The 11,635-nt window shown below is 36.5% G+C and overlaps 1 protein-coding gene across 1 annotated transcript; it reads right to left on the reverse strand.

Moving 5' to 3' along the window:
* Positions 1-712: 712 nt before the first annotated feature.
* Positions 713-1,648, reverse strand: LOC123249243 (olfactory receptor 6C2-like). The gene has a single exon (XM_044678222.1). It carries the CDS (start codon positions 1,646-1,648, stop codon positions 713-715), a length of 936 nt encoding a protein of 311 aa, XP_044534157.1.
* Between the last annotated feature and the right edge of the window lie 9,987 nt (positions 1,649-11,635).

The following is an 11,635-nucleotide window of genomic DNA, read 5'->3' on the forward strand; positions in this document are numbered from 1 at the left end:
GTTTTCTGGGTCCTCAGACCCCTTGTAGCCTCTGGTAATAGTCTGAGCTCTTCTTTGATGATTCAGGTGTGAGTCAGGAGCATAAGCAATATATCTCCGGTATAGAGATAGCTCAGGAAACCTCCAGATAGTCTCAACTAAATCCAGAGATCAAGTAATCATCCTCCGTCCCTCTCAGAGCCTAGAGTCAAAGACCTCTTTCCAGGGTTCTCTCCCCCATAATCCTTTTCTCCTTTTCCCAACTGCTGCTCTTGTCAATCACATTCCTTCTGAACATTCCAAACCTTCTTTTGAAAACTTGTCCTTACAATAAAAATCTTTGACTTGAAAGTTTTTCGGAGTAAAGGACTTATGATGAATTGGAATTCAGGGATTCTTGACTCCAAATTCATTTCTTTTTTTTTCTTCATGAATCTGTCTAAGAATCTTGTCTAAGAATCTGTCTAAGATCTTGAATCAATGAGTTATAGGAATAGTTGACAGGAAAGTGGTGTCTCCAGGTCAGGTGGGTAAAGTCCAGAAAGCATGACAAAAAGGGAGGAGAAGAGACTTATATCAGTGGATCTGTATGTTTAGTTCTTCAGGAGAAAGGAGGCAGGAGAACCTTAATCTCCATATACTATAGAAGAGGTTAGCAAGAAAAATGAGAGAGGCTTACAAAATTATGGACAGCTTTTTCTTTACCATTTGGCATATTAACCTTCATGGTCTTTTACTGCTTTGTAAAAATTGCAATTTTTTTGACTAAATTCTTAAAGGCTTGTATAACTTGTTTGTTCCTCAGGGTGTAAATGAAGGGATTCATCACGGGGGCAACAGAGGCCATGAGAACTGACACCACCTTGTTCATATCCACTTTTTCATTTCCAGAAGGTTTGATGTACATGAAGATGCAACTACCATAAGAAATGGAGACAACAACCATATGGGAGGAACAAGTGGAAAAGGCCTTTTTTCTTTGCTGGGCAGAGGGGAATCTCAGAATAGTCCTGACAATGGCGGCATAAGACCAAATCACAAAGAGTAAAGTACTGATGAGTGTCAATATTGCATCAATTAAAACAACTCCCTCTATCAACTGTGTGTCTGTGCATGAAATCTCTAGCAGAGGAAATGTATCACAAGAAAAATGGTCAATAATGGGGTCACAAAATTCCAACTCAAGACCCATGCCAAGAGGTGGGAGGATGATCATCAATCCAGCTATCCAACAACTCAATAGGAACCAATTACAGACTTTTCTATTCATGATAGCGGTGTAATGGAGAGGTTTACAGATAGCCACATAGCGATCATAGGACATGGTAGCCAGAAGGAAGAACTCTACTGCCCCAAGAAGGATGACAAAAAATATTTGGGTGTAACAAGCATTGCGGGAAATCATTTTATCTCCTGTTGATATACTATAGAGGTATCTGGGAATACAGGAAGTTGTGAGTGAGACTTCTAAGAAGGAGAAGTTTCGGAGAAAAAAATACATGGGTGTTTTCAGGTGGGGATCCACCAAGGTAAGGATAATGATTGTCAGATTCCCAGTTAGACTCAATAAATAGTTGAGAAACAGAAATATAAAAAGCCAAACCTGTAGTTGTGGGTTATCTGTCAGTCCCTGCAAGATGAATACCGTTATCCGTGTGTGATTTGTCATTCTTGTCTTTTGAATTCTGATAAACCTGCACACAAAATAGAGGAGAATTTGTATTTGTGGAGGAGTATGTACAGAAAATGAGGAGATCCATAGGAATTGGTGAGAAAAATGACACATTAAACTCATGTCTATTTTTTATTTTTCTTCTTGAAAATTATTGTTTCCAGCACTATATTGATCCCATCACCTCTCTTGCAATTTCTTTTGAATAAGCAAAGGGTTTTTCTTAGTGACTAAATCACCAAATTATATTTCATTGTCTTCTAGAGTCCTTTCCTGGATTAGTCACATTTCTTTATCACTCAGTAATTAATATCTTTTGCTCTCCCAAATAGTCCCTTGTCACAATCTTCTATTTCATCCTTTTTCATATGGAGCTTTTCACTTCTTTCCTTGGCCTTAGTTAAGAGCAGAAATGTTAAAAAACACAGTGGCCCTAAACACATTCAAGGTGGCTTTCACCATATTCAAATGTAGGGAAATATTAACAAAATATGTAAAAATATCATAAACATTAGATAGTATTACATTTAAAATAAGTAAATTTGTGCCTAGAAAAGATTCTCACCTATTTATTAGTGGCTCCCATTTCTATTTGAGTTTGGCATGACTGCTGTATTCCTCTGTTCGATTCCTTCCAATAAAAAGTTTGGGACCTGAATCTCATTTTACAGAGACCTACCTACCCAGTTTCAGCTACTATGACTGAAAACATTTTTATTAGAAACCAGAAAATCTGCTTTAAAAACCATTGTCTGCTCCATCAAAAATCATGTTATCTTATGCAAGTTTCTTCATCTTTCAGATCTGAGTTTCTTCATCTCTTAAATTGATGGTTGCTTATTGACTAGAAGATCCTTTATAATATCAAATCCTTATTTTCTATGAGAAATGAATTCCCCGTAAATTTTGAGTAGCTGATAATGGTTATTTCTAAGTTGTATTTTTATTTTAACTGATGAAAGGATTCACATTTTTATGGAAAGTGCTTTATTCTTTCTCTTTATGTGAAGGATATAATACATTTTTTAAACCCTTAACTTCTGTGTATTGGCTCCTAGGTGCAAGAGTGGTAAGGGTAGGCAATGGGGGTCAAGTGACTTGCCCAAGGTCACACAGCTGGGAAGTGTCTGAGGCCAAATTTGAACCCAGGACCTCCCGTCTCTAGGCCTGACTCTCAATGCACTGAGCTACCCAGCTGCCTCCTAATACATTGTTTATGGTATCTTGAAAACTTTTTTAGAGAGTTTCTTGTTCTTGTGACTCAAGAAACTTGTAATGTCACATGCATTCTCTCTCCCTGTCTGTCTCTCTTTTTCTCTCTCCTACCATTTCTTGATCTTTGTTTCTTTCCCTCTCTTCAGTCCCATGGGTTTTTTAAGACAGAAAGTTTATAATTAGTCCATATTGCTATACAATTAATCATTAATTTTTTTAAAACAAGCAACTGTAAGCTTTTTGTCTCATAGATATCTTTCACATTATTGTAAAACCTATGGACTCATTCTCAGATTAATGCTTTTGAATGTAGAAATAAAATAAACAGGATTATAAAAGCAACCAATCATATCATAATAACATTGTCAAAATAATGGAAAAATTGAGTATGCCATCAGTAACTCTTGTCTTAAGTGTGACCTGTCTCAGAAATGTTCTCTTTTTACATTAGGAATTTTTGTTGCAGGATGGAATTACCTTCAGTTTTAAAATTTCTAGAAATGGACATCATAGGGGTGTTTTGTTTAAAGGTTTTTTCCAACATCCTACAGATGACAAAATGTTGCACAGAAACTGCTCTCACCCAAGTCAACACTATGACCATCTGTAAAATGAGTGTGTGAAGTTCAATTATCTTATTATTCTAAAAGAGAAGTGACATCTCAGAAATGATTGTTTATTCTCTCCCTGGAGTAGTCAATGAAATCTCCTAAGTTTTGATTCTTAAGAGAACAAGTCTGTCCACTGAGTTCTTTAATAGAAGAAAAAACCATGCAAGTCTAATCTTCATAGATATACAATGAGAAAATGTAGGCTGTATAAACTCTTTCATAGTTATATTTCTGTCAGTGCTTTATAGATATCATTGCCAGAATAACCAAAAAGGTCCCTGAAGTGACTCAAAGATGAACAGCAATGCAGGCAGGTGGCAGGAGCATAGTAAAGGGGGAAGACAGATTTGAATTCCAGTTTTTACTTACTTTTGATCTTTTAGACTTTGACTTCCTTGAGTTTAAATTTCCTCACCTGTAAATATGGAAGTTTATTCAGATGACCCCTAATTTTATTTTGAGGCTTAATTCAGAAGGAATGAAACAAGTATTAAGTACCTACTATGTGCCCTGCTGTAAGAACTTAACAAATAATAATCTCATTTTGTTTCTCCCAACAACCCTTGGTGGTAGGTGATATTATTTTCACCATTTTACTATTGAGGAAACTGAGACTAATAGAAATTAAATGATGTGTCCAGAGTCTCCAAGCTATTGAGTGTCTCCAATGGTTTTGATCTCAAGTTTCCTGACTCCAGGCCCAGCAATATATCAGCTATGCCATGTAGCTAGTTGCCACTAGAAAGATGGCACCTCTGGAAAGGGAAGACAATATCCAGACCCAAATCTATACAATAGAGGGAAAAGCCTTAAATACCGGGGAAGGGAATTGTATTTTCCTTTCTAAGTATTTTATTTGCTCAGTTTCCTGAAGGTGTCCAGGGAATCCAGTGAGAGCAAACAACAGATTCTTTGGGGATTCAGGTTCAAAATAAGTAATGAATCTATCATATAATTGACAAGAAATAAAACAACTTTAAAGAGGTAGCTATGGGACCTCTGTTCCCTGAAAAAGGAAGTCTCTGTTACAGCGTTAGAAAATATGCTTAAATAGTTAGTCTTACACTAGAGCAGACCCTTGGCATCTCCGTGTTTTTCTCCACACCATCTAAAGGATCATTCTGATTCTGCAATCAGGATAATTCTCGGGAGGGTTCCCTGGGATAGATCAGATACCAGGGGAGTCCTAATCACCCAATATCCCAGGAGGTTCTTAGGCATTTTATTCCTTCCTTCTTTCTTTCTCATCTACATTTAATTCTATGAGTCCACATCTACATTTTAATAGGATTTTAATTTTATTACTTCTACCACTGCAACTTGGGATTCCTTTGTACATTTACATTTTGTAGTATTCTTGGCCATTGACTCCCATAGGTCCCCATAGATAAAGTACCCAGAACACTGGAGATCATTCCTCATGCTTTTTAATGTTTAATGGAGACCAATAACTCTCAGGCTATTCATTTGTGTGATCTTTTGCTATCTTTATATGATAATCCTACATTTTTTTCTGGTCATTTATTTCTTTAGCCCTATCTCATATACTGCTCCTTGTTTAGAAGGAGTAGTTGATAAACTCCTACCAACTTTATTCCCCTCTTTGTTCCTCCATTCCTCTTTGGTTTGCCCACATCTTTGATTTTTTGATATATCATTTAATTCTATACTAATGAGCACAACCTAGATTAGAATGGGTTACAAAGACTGTTCTTTGCTTCAAGGAGAATTTTAAGGCAGTGAAATGCACAAGGAAATTTTACCAATACAGATGAGCAATATCTCTTTAGTTCATTCATTTCTTGGTCCAGCTGATTGTTGATCTGTTAAATATGACCAAGGAAAATATACTGATGTTCAGTTGAATGTTATGAACTGGATAATTTATAGTCAAAGAATTCTTGGTTATTTCAGTGTGGATGGTTAGGCCCATCCATGAAGGAGCATTTATTGTGTTTTGGGGCCATCTACTAAGCCTAATGTTATTTACTAACATAACATCAATTTCATTCAATCAAGAAATGCTTATGAAGCACCTACTATGTGCCATTTATCTTTTAAGCCCTGGGTAAAGATGAGATATTTTTACAAAAATTTTCAAAATATGCAAAATAAATATATGTAATTATGGGTAGGGACACTACTAGATGGTATCTGGGATGTCCTCATATAAGCAGAATACTTTGAGGTGGACTTTGAAGGGCACCAGAGTTTCTAAGTGGGGGAAATGAGGATGGAATATGTTTAAGACATGCATAGTATTTGGAAAGAATCAAAGGTGGGTGATGGAATTCTCCATTTAAGAAGTAGCAAGGTATAGCTACAAGTTGTTAAAAGAAATAGGAGTAATGGAGATATATGTATAATGATAGTGATGTGTATCTGTCTATGATTTCCTCAATTTCCAATTGGCTGGGAGGAATACCTACTCTTCTCTGGCTGCTGCTGTAAATTATCCCCTTTCTCCCTGACAGGCTTAGTTGATTAATCTGTCAGTGATTCCTTTAACAGCTGCCCAAGTGAGGACCCTTGAGAGGTTAGGTGGATGGTTAACCTCTCTAGGCCCAACCTGGGGTTAGATAGATTGGTAGTGGGCTATTGATTAGCTTTGGATAATGATTAGGATCTGACTGTGTATTTGATCTCCCTTCCTAAGGGCTGTGATGGAATGACCACTCAGGAAGGTACCTGCTGTTAAACACTATTTATCTATTACTAGGGAAAGGATAACAAGGTAAAGGATTGGGGATTGGAAACCCTATCACTCTATTAACTATTAAACTAATTGATAATCAGGACTGGAGGCTGCTGGTCTGGTGGAGGCTTAAGGTCTTCACTCTCTCTCTATCCCTGACCAGATCTGGCCACAGCCAAGCCAGAGAATAGGGAAGGCTATTGCTGAAAATAGATATTGATGGTCTTTGTATTCTCTCAGCTCTCTCACCAATAGTGTTGATGGTTCACTAGCTTCCACAGTCTAGCAAGGAAATAGATTCGGGCTTTTCCTACCCTCTTCATCTTCAACCACCCTTCTGCCCTTCAATCACCCTTCAACCATCCTTCAGCCACACTCTGCACAGATTAATCCACAGAGGTTGCTCAAGTCTCAACTCAGAGATCTGTGATCTCCAGTTCTGAGCCTCTGAGTCCAGAGACCTCCTCCACTATAGCTGTAAGGGGGTATATATAGGGTGGAGCTAACCGACATTTGCCCCTGGCTTACGGCACCTGGGAACATTCCAAATCTCTCAACTGCCATCCCTGTCAGTCAAGGTGGCATCCATGTCATCCCAGATTAATAATTATAACATTATACATAACCCCGAATCACAATCACAATCACATCTCTGGCACCAGAATTTTTAAGTGGGGGAAATGAGGATGGAATATGTTCAAGACATGGGGCACAGTCTTTGGAAAGAATCAAAAGTGGGCAATGGAATTCTCCATTTAAGAAGTAGCAAGGCATAACCACAAGTCCAATTTGGTTGAACCATAAAGTGCATGAAGGGGGCCAAAGTACAATAACCCTGGAAAAGGGGGATAAAATATAATAATCCTGAAAAGTCCTTTGGAACAGCTTGTGAAGGGTTTTAAATGAAAGAAAAGGATTTTTGTTTTCTGTCCTAATGAAAAGGAGTCCCTGGAATTGAACAATTAGGACAGTGATATGATCAGCATTGTGCTTATGCAAAATCATTTTTGAAGTTATTTAAGGGTGAAATAGAGAGGGGACCAGATTAAACAGAGAGAATAGTTATCAAACTTTTTCATAAACTAGATTTGAGGTGATGAGGGCATGAAATTGTGCATTAATCATATAAGTTAATGGAAAGACCCAGATGTAAGAGATTTTGTGGAAGTAGATTCAACAAGACTTGACACCAAATTAAATATGCCATTAGTTAGCAAACAGGGCCAACTTAACCAGCAAAGGATAGTTTGGAGAGAGTCATTTCAAAGTCTGGATAGGAAGTAGGTAAGGAAATGGCAAAACAAAGGCCATGTGTACATTGTTTACAGTAGAACTGGTGTGTGGGATTGTAGAGTCAAAATGGCAAAATGGAGTCTTTTCCCAATAACAAAGAGCAGAGTCAGGCAAATTGAAAAATTATGTGGGTAAGTAATGTTTGAAAATGAATTTAGGAATAGAGTAGATATACAAAACATAGTAGTACATGATTATAGTAACCTTGTGTTTGGTAAATGTAAAGATTCAGTCTTTGGGAATAAGAATTCCTTATTAGGTAAAAAATTATTGGGAAAACTAGAAAGTAGTCTGGCAGAAATACGTTGAGATCATTATCTTGTATCATTTACCAAGCTAAGGTCACAGATACATAATCTAGACATAAAGGGAGATATCACAAGCATATTAGAACATGGAATATATTGCCTGTCAGATATTTGGATAGTGTTATAGAGAAGTGGGTAATCTTGGTTAAGGGAGGGATAAAGGTGATGAGGTGATTTGGAGGAGGAATGAAGGGGATAGCTGAGTGTAGGGATGAATGAGGTAGGTGGTATTCAGGAAGGTAAGGGAATGGATGGGAGTATAGAAAGGCAGCTCAAACAGGCTTATTCACTGAAGACTGGAAACAGGATACTGAGGAAATAGACTGGGTTCTTCAGGCAGGGAAGATATCTCTGAGAAACAAAAGGAGTTGGTCGAGTCAGAAATATTTTAAATCTGGCTGGAGGGCTTCTCTTGTCAATTTCTAAAATCCCTTGAGGGAGTATTCAAAGGGCTCCTTCCTGCCAGTGAAACTGATGGCTGCAGGAAATCTCAGTAGGTACTTTCCGTTAGGATGGATGCCTGAGGTTCCCTCAAAAAATAAAAGAAAATAATTCCTTCCCTCTTCAGCCCTTGCCTTAATCTTCAATATGATGATTCATCAGAGGCTTTGAGTAGGTAACAAAGGGGATTTATTAATGTCAGGGATAATCAGAAGGGGAGAGGGGTTTAGGGTTTTGTAACAGCCGCTAGGGAGAAAGCTGATGGCGGGGGAAGGGTCACAGGAGGGGGTTAGACTGAGGGAGGCCAGCTCTCTCAGTCAAGAAGGTTTGACTGTCTTTTGAAATAAAGTATTTATCAAATCACTAAATTAGGGGTGGCTTGTTTTAAGATGCCCTACTTTCCTACAGAAACTAAACCCACAATGTCCAAACACCAAGCCCACCTTTCCTCCCAGGGCCCAAAGGGAAATTCAGGGAAAATAGCTGGGATGTACTATGGAGAGGTCAGGGAGAGGTCCAGAGAAATCATCTAGGTCCAAATGTCCCAAAAGACAAAAACATAGGCCAACGCAGAGCCAAAAGTAAAGCCAATAGGCAAAGCCAAAGCCAGAAAGCAAAAGCCCCTCAGTTGGAACTTCAGCCCTATTTATAGCCTTAGGCTCCAACAGACTTTCTGAAAATTCTAAACTCCTAACTGCCAGGGCTGCTTACAGTTGAACTTAGAAAAAGCAAAAGCTTCTATAGCATCCTTGCATTACAATAGAATAAAAATTTATGAATAATGAAGATTGGAAACATTGTGAGATATAAAATGGATACTTTTGATTATATTTACTTAAAATTTTTGCACAAATACAACCAAATGTAGCCAAGGTTAGAAGGAAAACAGGAAATTGTGGGAAGTTTTTTATAGACAGTTTCTTGGATAAAGGTCTACTCTTCCAAATATATAGGGAATTTTGTCAAATTTATAAGAATGAGTCACTCCCAAATTGATAAATGATCAAAGGATTTATATTTGCAGACAGTTTTTGGATGAATAAATCAAAGCTCTATATAGTCATTAAAAATGCTCTAAATCATCATCTTTTCTTCCTCTTTCTGGGTTTCTTTTTTTATTTGTATATTTCTTGTATTTTTCCATGTAGAAACAGTTTTTATAACATTGTTTTCTGACTTTTTTGCAAAACAAATCCTCTCCTTCCCTTTATCACCTCATCCCACTTCAGGCAGAAAAATCTGATATGGATTATTCCAGTGTTGTCATGCAATACAAATTTCCATATTCCTCATATCATGAAAGAAGACATATCACATATATAAGAAAAATATTCATGACAGAAATATGGTGAGAAATGGTTTGGTTCCATTTGTATTCATACTCTGACAGTTCCTTCCCTGACAGAGCATAACATTTTTCTCATGCATACCTTGGGGGTGTATTGGATCCTTGCATTGCTTATTATGTTTAGTCCTTCATAGTTGATCATTTTACAATATTTCTGTTGCTGTGTATATTGTTCTCCTGATTCTGCTTATTTCACTTTACATTGGTTCACATACATTTTCCAAAGTTTTTCTGAATTATTCTGTTTATAATTTCTCATGACCCAATAATATTCCACTGCTGCCATATTCCACAATTTTTTATTCAGCCACTCCTTAATTCAGTTTCCAATTTTTTTGTCTCCACAAAAACAACTGCTATAAATACTTTTATACGTAAGTATTTTTCCCCTATCTATGATCTCTTTGGGACATAGACCTAGTGGTGGTATTGCTGGGTAAGAGGGTAAGCACACTTTTATGGCCCTTTGGATGTGGTTCCAGAATGTTTGTATCAATTGACAGCTCTACCAACAGGATATTAGTATTCTAATTTTCCCATATCCCCTCTAATATTTATCATTTTCATTTTCTGTCAGATTAGTCACATTAGGTTTGTGGAGGTATCTCAAATGTTTTAATTTGCATTTCTCTAATCAGTAATAATTTTAAGTATGATTAGATATGATTTTGATTTCTTCATTTGCCTATACTTGTATGCTTTTGACTATCAATTGTAGAAAGTCATATATTCTTATTGATTAAAGTAATTTCTCCATATATTTGAGAAATGAGACAAAATTTCTTGCTACAAAAAATTTCCCCAGTTTGTTTTTTCCCTTCTCATTTTGATTTCATTAGTTTTGTGTTTGTACAAAACCTTTTAAATTTAATGTAATTAAAATTATCCAATTTACTTATAATGTTGAATATTTTTATACATAGATCTGACAGTTAAACTATTCTGTGTCCCTCTAATTCATTTGTGATATGTCCCTTTATTTATAGATCATACATCCATTTTGATTTCATCTTTGAATATGGTATCTGCCATACTACTTTCCAGTTTTCCTAGCAGTTTTTGTGAAATAGTTTTTCTCCTAAAAAGAATGAATCTTTGGGTTTACTGAATAATAGATTACCACAGTCATTGATTACTGTGTGTTGATTACCTAATCTATTTAATTGAACCACTACTCTGTCTTATTAGCCACTACCCAATTGTTTTGATGATTACTGCTTTTTGGTACAGTTTGAGATTCAGTATGACTAGGTTTCCATCCTTCATATATTTTCTTGAAGCCTTTAATATCCTTGATATTTTGTTCTTCCAGATAATTTTTGTTTTTACTTTTTCTGGCTCTATTAAATATTTTTGGGTAGTTTGATTGTCATGACAACAAATAGGTGAATTAATTTAGGCAGAATTACCATTTTTATTGTTTTGGCTCAGCCTACTCATGAGCAATTAATGTTTTGTCTAGTTGTTTGGATCTGAATTTTTTTTTTTTTGCGTGTGAAAAGTGTGTTTTAACTGTGTTCACATAGTTGCTTAGTTTGTTTTGGTATTTTATGTTGTCTTTAGTTATTTTTGAGGGGTATTTCTCTTTCTATCTCTGGCTATTGAATTTTGTGGTATATAGAAATGCTGATGGTTTATGCAAGCTTATTTTATGTCTTGCAACTCTGCTAAAGGTTTTAATTGTTTGATTAGTTTCTCAATTGATTCTCTGAAATTCTCTCAGTACACCCTCATATTATCTGCAAAGAGTGATTGTTTGGTTTCCTCACTGCCTGTTTTATTTTTAATTTCTTTTTCTTCTCTCTTTTCTAATTTAAATATTTATTAACATTCATTTTTAACATGGTTACCTGATTCATGCTCCTACTTTCCCCTTCACCCCCCGCACTCCCCCCACCCATGGCCAATGCACATTTCCACAGGTTTTGTCATGTGTCCTTGATCAAGACCTATTTCCAAATTGTAGGTAGTTGCATTGGTGTGGTAGTTTCGAGTCCACATCCTTAATCATGTCCACCCCGACCCATGCCTTCAAGCAGTTGTTTTTCTTATGTGTTTCCTCTCCTGCAGTCC

Source organism: Gracilinanus agilis, chromosome 5 (genome assembly GCF_016433145.1).
Source record: "Gracilinanus agilis isolate LMUSP501 chromosome 5, AgileGrace, whole genome shotgun sequence".
In the NCBI taxonomy this organism is placed as follows: domain Eukaryota; kingdom Metazoa; phylum Chordata; class Mammalia; order Didelphimorphia; family Didelphidae; genus Gracilinanus; species Gracilinanus agilis.